General features: G+C 39.7%; 1 protein-coding gene across 3 annotated transcripts in view; it reads left to right on the top strand.

The window, feature by feature from the left end:
* Positions 1-16563, top strand: part of ctnnd2a (catenin (cadherin-associated protein), delta 2a) — a gene marked incomplete at both ends in the record, with an annotated part of 192969 nt that overhangs the window by 136388 nt on the left and 40018 nt on the right. For all 3 annotated transcript variants that reach the window (XM_080050439.1, XM_080050438.1, XM_080050437.1), the window contains 2 exons: positions 5997-6183; positions 14315-14432. In XM_080050439.1, coding sequence (XP_079906565.1) covers positions 5997-6183; positions 14315-14432 — 305 coding nt within the window. The remainder of the gene's footprint in view (positions 1-5996; positions 6184-14314; positions 14433-16563) is intronic.

Below are 16563 nucleotides of genomic sequence, written 5' to 3'. Positions count from 1 at the left end.
CTGTAATATGTGTTAAAGGTGCTCAGAGGAACTTGCAGTTTGTGTTAATTCTAGCAGCCCCTTTGGACAAAAGCGGTAGTGTTTTTATTACGCCAGCTGTTGTTCCTGGGTGAGCGTCCCCAGGACAAAGGCATTAAGAAAAAATTATGTAAAAGTAACATTCTTTTACACTGATGATGGTATTGTGTTGCTGTTGCATATAATGTATGATCATCAGAGGAAAAATGAGACTGTTTCAGAAATATAACAGATTTTTACATCAGGAATACACATATAAATCAATCGTTTTACTCCCAGGACTCTACAACAGCGGAGGAGGTGGTCCTCACGCCGTCAGGGTGGGATTCCGATTCCGAATCAGAGGATTGTAACGTGAGTATTAATAGTAATTTATTATTTTTATTTTAACCTTTATTTATACAGGTAAATCCCATTAAGATCGGAGACTCTTTTTCAAGGGCGAACTGTTCCCATTCACTCACACATTCATACACCGATAGCAGGCTAACTATCGAGAGCAAATTAGGGTTCAGTGTCTCTTTGCTCAGGGACACTTGGACATGTGGCAGGGAGATGGGAGATCGAACCACCGACCCTGTAGTTGAGGGTCGACCGCCCTTCCCACTTCGCCACAGCCACCTTAGTGTTAATAGTCATTTATTATATTCCTTTTTATCACATTTTTACATTAGAAATACACATTGAAAATAAACCGTTTACTTGCAGGAAATCTGTGGAACAAAGGAGGTGGTCCTCACTCCGTCAGGATGGGATTCTGACTCAGATTCGGACTCTTTGTTCCCTGAGAAGGATTGTAACGTGAGTATTAATAGTCATGTATTTCAGTCGTGGTAACACTTTACATGCTTGTTAGTTAAGGCTTAATTAAGGCTTAATAAGCATGTACTAAGCATTACCTAAACTGTTAATAAATGCTTAGTAAATGTATTTACTGGCTGTTAAGCTTAGTTCATGCTTTACAAAACAGATATATACCGTAAATAACTAAACATTTACACTTACTTAATGCCTAATAGGCGTTAACTTAGCATTAACTAACAGTTCACTAATGTACCCTTATTGTAAAGTGTTACCTCAGTCCGTATTAACAGATTTTAACATCAGGAATACACATAGAAAATAAACCGTTTACTTCCAGGATATCTGTGGAACCAAGGAGGCCTCAGGATGGGACTCTGACTCGGACTCTGACAGTGAAGTTGTGGAGTTCTTTGGTGAAAACAAGGGAATCGAACCAGAGGCCCAAAAACTTCCCGTCACTCTGTCCCCCAATGCCTCATGTCACCGAGGAGAGGATTGTAACGTGAGTATAAGTAATAGTAGTCGTTCATTTGAGTGTGTATTAAAGGGTCACTATGCAGTTTCAGAGGAGGGGGATTTGTTTACATTCACAGAGCCTGCAGTTAGTTTACAAAAGATGTTTACTTTACATGTCATTCTTAGTATTGAATAATTCTATCTTCTTAAATCAAAACTAAATTATTTTGAGGCACGTGGAAAGTTGTAAAGTGAGTATAGTAATAGTAGTCGTTCATTTGAGTGCGTATTAAAGGTGCACTATGCAGTTTGAATATGTTTTGTAAACTATCTGCAGGCCCTGCAATAGTAAACAAATCCACTTCCCCTAAAACTGCATACTGCACCTTTAAAAGTAAAAAAATAATAATAATTACACCTGTTAATTCAGTGATAACTTGTTAATATCAAAACTTACTTAAACATGGTTTAATTATTTCTTCCAGATGCAGTTTGAAGCAGTTACAGAACCAATGCAAATAAGGGTAAACAGCCCAGAAAGGTTGGAAGAAGACTTTGAATCTTCCGATATCCAAATGGAGGCTGACCAAAATCTGGATGCCATTTCAGAGCCACCCAGACAAGAGCAGGTGTCTCCAACTATTGACTGGTATGAGGACGAAGAAGACCAATGCTTGGGAGTCTGGCTAGCTAGGGCTAGGATTAAGCTACCTCCCCTCACCCATAATGTAGAGGGTATTGCTGAGGCAGTTAGCCCAAAACAGATGTCTCCTGCTGCGTCTATTAACACCACTGAGGACACAAATGCTGTAGTCACAAGCCCTGTCCCTTCACTGGTGGATAGTGAGGGAGAGGATTTACCATGTGAAAAGGCGCTATCCTCTACCACTAGCCTTTCACCTCCAGAAACAAACCAACTGAGAAACAATAAGGTCCAAACAGAGTCCATCTCGAGTCTGAATCATTCTGATTTTGAGATTGAATTCGACCACAAGAAGAAAAAATGGAGAACAGTCAAAGTCGACGAAAGGCAGTCGAAGTGGTGGAGTGTCTTCCAGAGAGGATATTTGAAGTCAATGGCATCAAAGCCCCAGCAGATGAGGGAAGAAAGTGGAGATAACGCATCTGGATATCAATGCTCCTCCATCAGAAGATCCATTAACAATAGGAGCCCACTATGGCCAGAGGACATTAAAATGGCTGCCTCGGAAAGGGAAGAAAATGACGTCATGGCCAAGAAGAAAAGAAAAGGCCTCTCTAAAATCTTCTCCAAGGTATGGAAGCAAATCTATTAGACAAGATAGAATGAACTTGAATATATATATACAGCTCCGAAAAAAATTAAGAGACCAGTCTGGATTTTTCTTACATTTTTCATCTCTACATTACTTAATGGAAATGCTCTTAACAACAACATTCTTATTCTGGATTTAGTAGAAATGTTGTCAGTAGTTAATAGGATCAAATCAAAATGTTCATTCTACTCAAACATATGCCTATAAATAGTAAAACGAGAGACACTGAACATTTGGAGTGGTCTCTTAATTCTTTCCTGTAGCTGTATGTAAATGTTTCTTTTATCTCTGTACTAACTTTGTGTTTTATTTCCATTTTTTTCCTAAACAGAGCAAGAAGGAAACCACCATGTCTCCAAATATAGATGAGGCAGAAGAGGAGGTGGTTAAGACCAAAGCACCATCTCTGATGAAGAGAATGTTACGCTTTGGTCGCAAGAATTGACAGACCCCCCCCCAAAACCCTGTCCTGTACCTCTACTAACCCACTATTGCCTTCCCCGAACCCTACTCTCTTAGACTGTGTGTGTGTGTGTGTGTGTGTGTGTGTGTGTGTGTGTGTGTGTGTGTGTGTGTGTGTGGGTGTGTCTGTGTGTCTGTGTGTGTGTGTGTGTGTGTGTGTGTGTGTGTGTGTGTGTGTGAGTCTGTCTGTCTGTCTGCCTGTCTGTCTGTCTGTCTGTCTGTGTGTCTGTGTGTGTGTGTGTGTGTGTGTGTGTGTGTGTGTGTGTGTGTGTGTGTGTGTGTGTGTGTGTGTGTGTGTGTGTCTGTGTCTGCCTGTCTGCCTGCCTGTCTGTCTGCGAATGGGTGAATGGACTGCGGTATATAGCAATTTGAGTGGTCACGTAGGACTAGCAAAGCGCTATATACTTTATATGTAAGTCAGTCCATTTACCGTTAAGTTAAGGTGGGTTTTTTGTTTTTCTTGTTTTTGAGCATATCCCCTCTCAAGTACTTAGCACACTCCAGAGGGGGTCAGAGCACAGGGTCAGCCATAGCACAGTGTTGGCCCTGTAACAGTGCCTTGCTCAAGGACACAATGTGTAGAGATGGTGGGCATCCAACCAGCGACCTCATGGTTACTGGTTGGCCCCCTCTAGGACATCCTACCATTGCTTACCTCCTTAACTTAACTGTTGTGTGAATGTACAGTATGTGTGAATGTGTGAATGAGACTGCAGTATAGAGCGAATTTAGTGGTCAAGTTTGACTAGAAAAGTGCTTTATCAGTTGCCTACAGTCCATTCACCATTCCCTTACTCATTGTTGTGTGTGTGTGTGTGTGTGTGTGTGTGTGTGTGTGTGTGTGTGTGTGTATATGTATGTGTGTGTGTGTCATTGTGTCTGTCTGTCTGTGTGTGTGTGTGTGTGTGTGTGTGTGTGTGTGTGTGTGTCATTTTGTCATTGTTTCTGTCTTGTCTGCCTGTCTGTGTGTGTGTGTGTGTGTGTGTGTGTGTGTGTGTGTGTGTGTGTGTGTGTGCATTTAGTTACCCCCAAACCCTCTCTATTGTCTTACTACCCCACTCCCTTACCCCCTAACCCCTTACCCCCTAACCCTTTACCCCCTAACCTTTTACCCTTTTCTCAATAAATGTTCCCCAAATAATATAAAAAGTTGTGTTTTCATCTGTCTGGTCTGTGATAACTCATGTGCATTGATACTGGTATCTTGCAAATGGAATTGAATATTGAACTTTACTATCTGTATGTGTTAAAGGTGCTCCAAGGAACTTTCAGTGTGTGTTAATTCTTGCACCCCATTTGGTCAAAAGTGGTATTGTTTTGGGGGCGCCCTTAGCTCAGTTGGTAGGGCGTCTCCCCCATGGGCCTCAGCCAGCAGCGGACCCGGGTTCGATTCCAGCCCGCGGTCGTTCTCTGCATGTCACTCCCCTCTCTGCCCCATTTCAACTCTGTCTCTACACTATCAATAAAGCATACAATTGCCAAAAAGAATACCTTTAAAAAAAAAAAAAAAAAAAAAAGTGGTATTGTTTTTACAAGGCCAGCTGTTGTTCCTGGGTGAGCATACCCATGGCAAAGGCATTAAGAAAAACTATATAAAAATAGCATTCTTTGCACTGATGGTCTTGTTTGCTGTTACATAAATGTATGATCATCAGAGGAAAGTGAAAACAAGTGGAGGTGTGTGTGTGTGTGTGTGTGTGTGTGTGTGTGTGTGTGTGTGTGTGTGTGTGTGTGTGTGTGTGTGGGTGTACTGAAATACATAGAAACATAAAAGGACTCCCACAGACTGGTTGCATCCATCAGTAGGTATTTACACATGCTGACCTTCAGTAGTGTGTATCTTTCCTAAACACAGAAATCATTTACTTTGCCTGTAATGGTAATCTTTTCTGGTTGACATTTTTCAGGTTTAGTATGTTCTCTTTTTATGTTACACGTCACCCAACTGTATTAAATCAAAAATGCTCAGTTGTCAGTTTATCATATTAATTTGACATGATCGAAATAAAATACTGAACACTGTCTTCTTTATATTTAAAATACTATATTGATTGAAAATTTACTAGGGTGTGTGTGTGTGTGTGTGTGTGTGTGTGTGTGTGTGTGTGTGTGTGTGTGTGTGTGTGTGTGTGTGTGTGTGTGTGTGTGTGTGTGTGTGATTCACACATAAAGGAGTGTGTCAACAAGGCTTGTGCTGTCACTGGTCTGATATGAGGTGTCTGGAATTCCATCTGACACGCTGAGGAATTAATGTTTATGTGTTGGTACTTTAATAAGTGAAGCATACATGTGATTGTGTGTGTGCAGTGCACTAGAGTGTGTCCTTGCATTTCATTAAAAGCTACCTTGTGTGAATGCAAACTTGCAAGTTTTTTCGACAACCTGTAGATGTTTGTGTACATTTGCATACATTGACTGCATATCTTTGCATATGCTTAGAGTGTGTGTGTGTGTGTGTGTGTGTGTGTGTGTGTGTGTGTGTCTGTGTCTGTGTCTGTGTGTGGGTGTGGGTGTGGGTGTGTGTCTGCGTGTGTGCGTGCGTGTGTGTGATAAATGATGCACTTTTGCGGATGGCTCTCTGCCTGGACCAACAAACAAATCAATTTCCTCAGATATTACAAGTATCAGGTAGATTGCAGGGTCAGATTCCATAATAAAAGCGTAGGTGGTATTCCCAGGAGTGACTTAAAAAAAGGTTTTATTTCTTAAACAAGCCAAGAAGTTAACGGAACCCTTTTCTTTAAATTCCACACAATATTTCACTATGAATAACACGTAGCAAGCTGACAGCAATTTAAGAGGTGAAGAAGTGGAAAAGAGTGCTGTCCTGTCTTTAGCTGTGATCTGAGACCACATATTTTAGCCCTATAAAGATATACATCGACTAACTTGACTTAGTTTTGTGTTTTACAGTTTTAATAGCACATGTGTGTTTAGCTCTATCTGTGTTTGTGTTTGCAGGTGTGCTATGGAACCTGTCGTCATGTGACGCTCTCAAGATGCCAATCATCCAGGACGCTCTGGCTGTTCTGACCAATAGCGTCATCATACCCCACTCAAACTGGGACTCCTCCCCCAATCACCATGACGACCGCAAGCTCCACCTTCATACCTCACAGGTTCTGCGCAATGCTACAGGTTGCCTCAGGTAAAAGCAGCACACATACATTTGACAACCCACACACACACACACACACACACAAAGAATATGCAGAGATGCGTATGCAGTCGAGGTACGCAACTGTTCATAAACTTTGGAAATACACTACATAGATCACATTTTTATTATTGTTTCCTACAGACGTACAGCATTATTATGCCTAATTTACTGTGTGTGTGTGTGTGTGTGTGTGTGTGTGTGTGTGTGTGTGTGTGTGTGTGTGTGTGTGCAAACAAGAGCGTGTGTTCTTGTGCTCGCTTGCGTTTGAGTGTGTGTGCGAAGCCTGATTTATATAATAAAATGATTATAATTTATTGTAACGAGACAATTTGATTGTGTGTGAGAATGAATCTTGTCTCTTTTTATCTATTGCTGTGTGTGGTTAGAGATGAATATATTCACAAACTATATACAATACTATCTGCACAGTTTTTTTCTCTATCTCCATCTCACTCATCCACTCCATCTCTCTCTTGCTAACTTGTGCTGGTTACCATAGCAACAACTCATCCAATTGTATGAGCCCTTTGTTTGTCCACACCTTTTGTTTTGGTGCATTGTGCTGATGAAATACATTACTTAGTTTAAAGCTTGGAAAATGAAGGATAACTTACAGCTTTCTAGATCACAATTTAAAAAGTCAGAGTTCAGTTATTATCTTTCATCACTGAAGAAGTATGTTTATTTTTTTCTATACTATACTCTTCTATTGCTATAATGTAGTATATTCTACATTAACACAACTGTTCATGTTACAGCTCCACCTCATGCTTATTCAGTCATCTTGCAAGTGCAGTGAACCTGCTAGTTTTTCATAAGTATTTTAAATCTAGCAACCTAGTGTTATAGACCAGTAAATCGCTGTCCTAAGCGCACAAGTTGGAGACCTTAATTATTTACTAACTCAAAGACTCAAAACAAAATCCCATTTGAGTGTACGTAATTGTAATTGATTTCTGCATCCAAAGTAACATTGATAGATACTTTTCCAGCTTTGGGTAAACATAAGCATTATGAAAGGACAAACAGCACTCTAGCCAGCTTTTGGTTAATTCCAGGAGAAAAATCTAAAAAGTTAACACGGCAATATTTGCTTTGTTGTTTGACTTTGGGCTGATCTTATGCGTAAGTGATGATGCTAAAATGGAATCTTTGTACACAGCAACAACAAAAAAATCCCCTGCGCAAACACACTGCTCCAGCTGTGATGTTTAATTCTGCCTGTGTGTATTTGACTTGTATGTAGTTAGCTCAGAAAAGGAGCTCCTGTCCTTGGTTTGTGTTGTATTTTGTCCATCTGTGTCTGGATGGGGTCTATGTTTAGAGATAGCTAGCCATTATTAGATGCATAAAAAGTATGTTTGTATATAACATAAAGGATAGTTCTCAGAGAGAGTGGGTTTTTATCTTAAAGCTATCATAGTTTATATATTTTGTATTAAATACAAAGTTATACATTATGTGATTTAAGGGAGCTGATTATTCAAAAGTTAATCGTTTAATCTTGTACATTTTAAGAGTACACAAAATGCTGTTAAATATTGGAACCAGTACATATGGTGTATCTTTTGGTTGTTTGTTAATCCCAAAACAAGGTTTTTGTCAGTGATGTCTATAGACCTTTGCCTTTTATGTCAAGCTTATTATCTCCTCACACAAACAGGTGTTTATGGGACTTTAGTGAGTGTGTTGGTGAGTGTGTATACCTCTGAAGTAGCAGGGGATGACAAATGATGCTGTCAGTGGACTGCTACACACAGTCAAGTTACAGATCGAATTGTAGAGTCTGGTGAAGGAGGAGGAGGACGGGAGAGTAGTAAAGGCCAAAAGTTGGAAAGATTACAACAGAGGGAAATGTATAAGTGGTGAGCAATGAGAGGGAGAGACTCACAGCACCTCATAGAAGGGAGCCCAGACACAGCGAGTAATGAAGGTGTTTGTGCTGCTCTCCAGGGTTGTATTCTATCTCACTATCCGTTCTGGGGGGTTAAAGTGACACAAAGGCCACCATGTTCAGGCCCCAGTGCACCTCAGCTCAATTTCAGACCTCACACACATCTCCCATTATCCCTTCACTGTGTGAAAATGTGTCTCTGTGTAATGCATGAGTAATGCAAGTGTGTACATGCTTGTTTGTGTGTGTGTGTGTGTGTGTGTGTGTGTGTGTGTGTGTGTGTGTGTGTGTGCGTGCGTGTGTGCGCGCGTGTGTGTGTGTTGGCTTTAGAATATGTGTGTAGTGTACTGAGATCATTGAAAAGCAAAGGCGTTAAACTGAATACATTTTAGAAATCACATCCGGCATGAGGGAGTTGCTTATGACAATGAATTGGTTTCAGGGCATGAAGTGTTTCCATAATGTGTGTGTGCTAGTGTGTATTTGTACATAGATTTGTGTGTTCATGTGTCCATATATTAAATATGGCTATGAGCTAAACATGCTGATGGACTCGTATGCTTTCTCATCGGGGGGGGGGGGGGGGGGGGGGGGGGACGGGTATAAAGGGTCCCACCCTATTCACATCTATGCACATACGAACACAAACACACATACAGTGTTATCAGGCCCGGCACAATGTCTTCTGTGCAGTCCTTTCCGTATCTTCCTTTCAGGGCCTGTTTACCTCCCTGCAGTTTGTTGGTTTAAACCTGCTGCCTCCACGCTGTACATGCTGTGTGTGTGAGAGAGGGAGAGAGTTCCTGCACTGTATCACTCGACTCCTAAACACATTCAATTACTTTCCTTTCAGACACCCACAAATGTGGGGGAGAAGTATGATGAGTTATTAGATGAATCAAAAAAAAAAAAAAAGTGCGTGGTCACAAATGAGTTTGTTTCCATATTTGTTTAATTTAAATTAATTGTATGCATGTGTTCGCCATCTGGTGATGACCCTCTGCTGACTGTGTCTCCTTCACACACACCTACACACACACACATACACACCTACACACACTAGCACACAAACACACATGGTCAGACCCATGTGCAGAGCTTCCACACACCAGCAAAGTCATTTGTTCCTCCAGAGACATTAGAAACCCATCTGTCCGAGATTCACTCATGTTCACATCTTTCATGTACATGTTGCATCACTCTTCAAACTAAAACTGTAGAAAGTGACAAGTAACAAGATTTGCTCAGTGCCTATTCCTGGAGGTCCATTGTTATACTGTGAAAAGGACAATCAAGGTCAGAGTGATACATGTATAATAACCAGTCTTGAGAAAGTGTTCAAGTTCAACATATACTTTCGTACATGTTGTACTAAAGTTCTCCTTAGGATAGGATGATTTCAATAGTAGAAACCTTGTTTGCTTTAAAACAGTGTAGATGTTTGCCATGTTTTTACTGCGAAAAGCCACTACAAAGCACATAAGAAACCCAAGCAATGCCATATTCAAAATTTTAAAAAGTGTTTATCGTACAGTGGACCAAATCAATCACTGAAATGAGATTGTTTGTAGCTTAAAGAAAACGAGGCGGGAGGTGACATGTTACCCCTTAAACACGGCTCATTTCTTGCGCATGAGTTGACTTCAGCAAAGAAATGGCGGAAAAAAGACCATGTTAAATTTAGCCCATATAGTATATAACTGTGTGTATGAATATAATGAATTTAATGATTGTCTCAGTCTTTGAAGATAATTAGTAGATCATGACAACAAAAATCATTTCTTCATTGTTTTTTGGGCATTTTCTATGTCTTTATTAGACTGCAAAAGTTATTAAATAATTGTTCCCTGAAACACAGCAAACGACCACAGTAACATGATTGCGTCCAAGTTTCCTCTTAGTATTTCTGATAAGAATAAATGTTTTTACGCTTCAAAAAAAACTTGAAGGAAATATCTGAATACAACTATTTAATGGCCAGTGTTCCCAATTCAAGGACTTTTCAGAGCATTAAAATAATTTAAAAAAATAATGAATTGCTCTTTTGTCCTGGTACCAATGGCACTTTGCTTTTGCTTAGGTGTGGCTAAAATAACAACGGTTAAGTCCTAAACAGCTTTCTCAATCAGGTTCTGTGTCTTCAAGCTACCGTGCTAATCAAGTCATTATTTAACGATGCAGGCTAATGAGTTAGACTGCATTAATGATGGGTGACATCAGATAGGATGAAGTGTAAGCCTGTAATGGACTCTTTAAATGGTAGAGATTACCAGTTGAATTTAGGGAAAGTCACATACAACGTAATTCACACACGCACACACACACACACACACACACACACACACACACACACACACACACACACACACACACACACACACACACACACACACACACACACAGTCATTGTTTTTAGAGTTTATGCACACACGCATTGCTTAGAAATGTCACCTTCCACACTTATTTGTCATCTTCTTATGAAATATGCCATCTGATCGGCTCTCTCTCCTTGAGAAATGGCCATACGCACAACTTATGTTATCAGGGTCCATGAAACCCTTTTGTTAGAGTGAGGAAGCTGAGTCGAACAAACAAGCCAGCATTATCTAAATATTCTGTGGTGCAACACAGCAAGATGTGAGAATGCCTGAGGACACATTACACCCGGTAAAAAAAAAGAAAAGTGAGCAAGGCGCAAGCTTCGCTGTGTTAGTCAGTAACTAGCACAGAAGGAAAGGCGTGTTGCTGAAAGGCACAATATTTCATGCTTCATTATACAACCACTCGGCTAACAAGCACAAGCAAGCAAACACTCACACATACACACTATCACAGATACAGACACAAGGATGTTAACATTCTTTCCGACATGTTCACAAAAACACACACGTTCCAATTTGAATGTCCAGTTCATTGGGCAGCTGTATACAGGCTTTACCAGAGCAGTGTATCGAAGACAGACACTCACTGTTAAACAGTGCCTAACAGGCATCCAGTGGGGTTATGGACATGACACAGTGCAATCAACATCAGAATAATCTTGGCAGTAAATCACTGTCTGATACAAATAAGCTGTAGAAAGACGGGGGGCCTGAACACATACATCTATATGGCTTTATGTTTTAATCTCCTTTGTTTTTATAATATCTTCCAACATTAAAGCTCACATAATTACTCTCCAGATTAATAAACTAATTGATGTTTAGCAAGGCCATAGGTGAAATTAGTCAATGAAATGAACCTTTCTAAAGCCTGATCGGGTTAATGCACCACTTGCAACCCATTTTTCTATAGTTGTGTCCGTCATAGCATATCCTAGTCTTAGAAAAACTGGGCTTACATATTGAGGTCTGGCTGTGCACACAACTAGTAACATAAAATGTCATCGAAAGGCCTCAAACTGGCCCACAGTGTTGTTCTTTTTGTTCATGGAATCAGAAAGTTAGGAAGTAATGCACACTTTCGTTGAGGCTTAAATTTGTCTGTGTGACAGTTGGAAATCTTCACAAGCAAAGAGAAGCTTTCTAAATGTTGGTCAATAGCCTTCTATGCTCAGTATTCCTCTACAATCTTATTTCATTTTCAGGGGCACATTTTATGTTGACAGTGGTACATCTATGCAGGCAAAAAACCTCCCCATTTATCAAAGTTATTTCAATGAAACATGTATGTTGCACAGCCAGATGTCTTAATCTCAAGTATGCAACAGATACAAAAAAGAAAGAAAGAAAAGAAAATGATGCAAATCTCAGTAGAAGTCAGTTAATTAAAGGCTGACTTGATATTCCAAATATTCCACCCCCTCGCTTTCTCACTCACCCACCTCCTGTCGCTGGTGCTTAACCAGTAGTCAAGGTGAAGTGTTTTTTCACTATTCCTTTTGTTTTATATAGACTCAACGGCGAACTGTGTATCTTTTTAAGCGTGTTTTCCATCGTGTGCTCGTTTGCTCATTATCATTCAAAGCGAGTGAAAATGACTTGACCTTCTCTTGGAAGTGGGGAGCTGTTAACGCAAAGTTTTTAATTGAGTTCTTGTGTCTTCCTCTCTCTCTCTTTACTCTCTTTCACATCAATACAATAAACGATTGACCTCATCTCATTGACTCGTCAAACAGCTGCGATCTCTTTATTATGCCACTGTAATGGATCAACTTTATAACTTTCATACCGTCGCATTGTCTCCTCACTCACAACTCTATTGTCGGTCGTCACCTCTGAAAAAAAATAGTTTAACTTATCTCAGCAAACTTCAATAATTAGTTTTTTTAAATTCTTTTGATTTCTTGCTCTCTGTTTTGCGACATGCACACACATCTCCTGATCTCTAGGACAGTGTATTGACGGTTCATAGTCTTATTCTTCTCAAATAAAATGATGTCTGTTACAACCAGCCAATAAATATAGAGAGTTATAAAACACTGTTGTTATGTAGCTAAAGGGCACAATGGAATGCTGTCTTGACATTGAACCATTTTGCAAACTACATTGTGGTGATGGTCCTAAACTAAACTAAACTATAGTCTTACTTAAGACTTTGATATGGTTATTGTTAAAACACAGCTTCTTTACATGCAACATAATATTAGCCTGTGTGAATAAAATCAAAGTCGATATGTCTAATAGTACTGGGTTACGTTTTTAATAAGCTTAACAAGTAGACATTCAGATTGGGTCCATTCTCTAGTCAAAAGCCGCACAGAAAGTCATACAGAGGAAGCTTTGTTGTTATAAAAACACTGTTAGCTGTCCATGGTTATGCTCGACAACAATAGCCTTCCATTTTGGCCAACAGATGATGTGCCTTATAAATTGCCTTAACTTTTACACTATGATCTACTTTAGTGTATACCTGCCTTCTCCAGATAAATGTATTCCTAGCCTCACTGTAAGGACCATATTTGGTAATATAAAGGTTTTACTGGACATCACACTCTCCTTCCATTGTCATTATGACCTCAATTGACAAAAAAAAATCGACTTTGCAGCTGTGACGGAAATTACTTGAGAAGCTAGCTGTGAGACTTTGAGACTGAGCGTACACATGTTGTCTCTTGGGGCACACATACACAGGCACAAGCATATTACTCTACGCTTGTTATAGCTTTAACATTGGTTTCCCTAAAGGCTATCTCCAGTGTCATACACACTCTACTCACTAAGAAACATTTCTGGCTTTTATATTTCAGTGACTGCTATTTGTGAGCAGGAGATTGACTGAGGGAGCTTATGAATGTATGCATTTTGGAAAATTAACTTCAGGAACATCTGAGGGAGAAAAGCTGTGTGGGACGTTGCCTGTGTTTTTAGTAGAACTCTGCCTGTTATTTTGTTTTCATAGCACCATGTTAACACACAGTGTATACTGTTTGTTTAATTATATACACTATGTGTCTCTTTCTGGTACAGCTCCTTTCCAAGGTATTAATCCATTTAAAATTATATTTAATTTTTTTTGGGATTTGCCTTTTGTCATTAGTAGTAAGACTGTGAAACACTTTAAGCCTTTTGCCTTATATGCAGACATGTGTTATGCATGTTCGTACATCTATTTAGAGTGAAAGTGTTAGGTGCATGTGTGCTTTTTGTCACCTGCCGTGCTTAGAATGGACTGAGCTCCAACAATGGTAAACATACAATACTAAAATGAGTTTATGTTACACACTACAGTTTCATTTTTTATTTTATTGACACGGGCAAATGAGTCAATATCTGGCACAACTCCTTGTTGGAACCCACCAACAAATCCAACCGAGCCACCTGTTCCTTCAGTTTAATTAAAATTCCATTCAATATTTATGTGCATCATATTGGCAGAGCTGCTTATATCAAGTAGAACAATATTGTCTAATTATCAAAGCAGCGTTGGTGTGAGTGTTGTCTGTGAAGTCTGACAAAAGCATTTTTTTTTTTTTTTTTTGGACTCAAGTCAAGTGCTTTAGATTGAAGTGAGCCCTCGGGGCATAGATTGAGATGTGTCCAGCATTGTAATGTTCCCTGTTTCAATCGTTTAGTTTTTATGGACACCTGCCAGGAACTCCTTTGTCTATCTTTCTATCAGCTTCTGTCTCTCTAAACCTCTCGTTACCAACTTTCTGTACAGCTGTAATTCCTTCCTCACCAACTATCTTCCTCTCCCGAATTTGTGTTTTTCTCTTTGTATTTGGCAAACACTGAGAAACATACGTGCATACTCTGACCATTGTTATTTCTCTGTGTGTTGCAGGAATGTAAGCTCTGCAGGCGAAGAGGCGAGACGAAGGATGAGGGAGTGTGACGGCCTAACAGATGCTCTGCTCTACGTCATCCAGACCTCCCTGGGCAGCAGCGAGATTGACAGCAAGGTCTGTGTGTGTGTGTGTGTGTGTGTGTGTGTGTGTGTGTGTGTGTGTGTGTGTGTGTGTGTGTGTGTGTGTGTGTGTGTGTGTGTGTGTGTGTGTGTGTGTGTGTGTGTGTGTGTGTGTGTGTGTGTGTGTGTGTGTGCGTGTGTGCGTGTGCGTGTGTGTGTGTGTGTGTGCGCCTGCATGTGTCTAAACATATTGTGTTTATGTCGAGTGCAAGACTGTGTCTGCATACATTTATTCATGCTCTTCTTTGTCTTTTCATCGACATCTTCTTTGCTTTGTCATTTAAACCACATTGGCATGAGTAACATACAGTAAAGGTTTATTTTTCAAACTATTTTATTAAGTCGGGCTTTATGTAAACACAGACAAACTGGGGAAAATCTTCTTATTGCACAGGAGGTAAGGATTAATTAACATTTAATCAAATATGAGTGAACTGCGGCCGCAAGGAAGAAGCTTTTTGGATTTAAGAAGCGTGCTCAACGTGTTTGATTAAGGGCAAATTATTAAAGCAAATTCAAAATGTTGCAGCCCTTCTTGCTGCCAATAGTCTGCCAGCTGTAAAAGTTGAGTGGGTTTATGTCCACTTTGTGTTTTTTTCAGACATGTTCATGTTGGTGTATACTATGTGTGTATGTGGGGGGCAGTCAATACTACATAAACATTGTTGTGGATGGCTGACTTTTCAAGGTCTCCGTGTCTGCCAGCCTCTCTAAATGGCCATCCTTAATCACTGTTCAACCCCCGCCCCCTCTTCACTGTCTGACTGCAGTCACCAGAGGAGGGCTGCTGTCGCTACAGTAACACAGACTTATTGACAGGTGAACCAGCAGGTGGTGACTGTTGAACTGGCAATGCACATTACACATTCACATGGTTGTTTTGTACTGTGTGCCTTTTTTCCTATTCTTTCTTTGCAAGCCTGCTTTGCCTGTTAAGTCTGCAGACTGATCTCATCTACAATTAAAAATACTTAATGGAAAATCAATAAGAAGAAGTCGACAGCAATGTTTAAAAAAAGATATATTTACAACATCAGTTTCGTAAAGCAAGAAAGCAGAAATGATTTAGAAACACAAGCTGTGATTGTTCAAGTAACAACTGATTACTGTTATAACTGATTTATTTTCCACTTAATTTGCCTGTATACTGGTACAATCAGGTCCGTCTCCATTAGTGCTCTTTGAGAAATTACCCTCATCACCCTCTTAGGATTTACGTTTTGATCATCAACACAGTATTAGCTCTCTCCAATTTACAAATCCAGACCGAAATACTACATTTCACAATATTTTATGTTACAATTCTGAAATCACACAGACTACTGCTTTTATGCTGTAAGGAATTGCAAAGCTGTAAGGACGTTTTTTGAGACATTTCAAATGGTTTTAAGGTATGCACTGGCACACAGGTAAGAGCCTATTAAGTTAACTTAAACAGTATTTCAAAATGATAGTGAAAGACCTAATGGACTAAGCACATCATTCTACATACACAACCAATAACATGCTGACATTTCAAAGATGGTATGGTGTTGATATTTAACAGCTTTTATTGAATATGGTAAAGTCCCTTTAATGTACTGTATGTAGTCAATGTTTTAACAAAGCCAATAGCCAATCACAAAGGCTTGGATAAGGATATACATACAATATACTGCAAGTTTGACCCAGGGTTTAAACTGCCATGTCAGTGGTTTTACAAATTCCTTCTGTCCACCTCGTGTTCCAGCCATGCTCGCCGATCGGAAGTGGCCCAAAAAATTGTCTCAGCTGAGCAATGTGTACGGCAAAGAAGTCAAGAAGAAATAGTGATACTCTAGCTCAGTCTAGTGAACAAACTAGTATTTCTGAGTGGTCCATATGAAAAGGGAAAACAAAAATGTGGACTTGCCGTTCTTTCAAGGATTTATCTTTCTCTTGAACATTAGTTGAATTTACAAGTTGACAGCACAAATCATTGCATTATATATCAGGAAATGTTACAATGAGATTATACAAAGAAAACCGCTCACACTATGAAATAGCTGTGGCCTTATATGTATTAGTTAGTTCTGTAGATTATTTTACAAATGTTTGCGTAGAATGTCTGTTTTCAGGCTGCTCTCTGCTAACCTATGCCGACCTCT

This window comes from Ammodytes marinus (assembly GCF_949987685.1).
Source record: "Ammodytes marinus genome assembly, chromosome: 21".
NCBI classification, from domain to species: Eukaryota; Metazoa; Chordata; class Actinopteri; order Uranoscopiformes; family Ammodytidae; genus Ammodytes; species Ammodytes marinus.
Note: the sequence above shows the minus strand (reverse complement) of the source record. Positions and strands in the feature narration are given on the sequence as shown.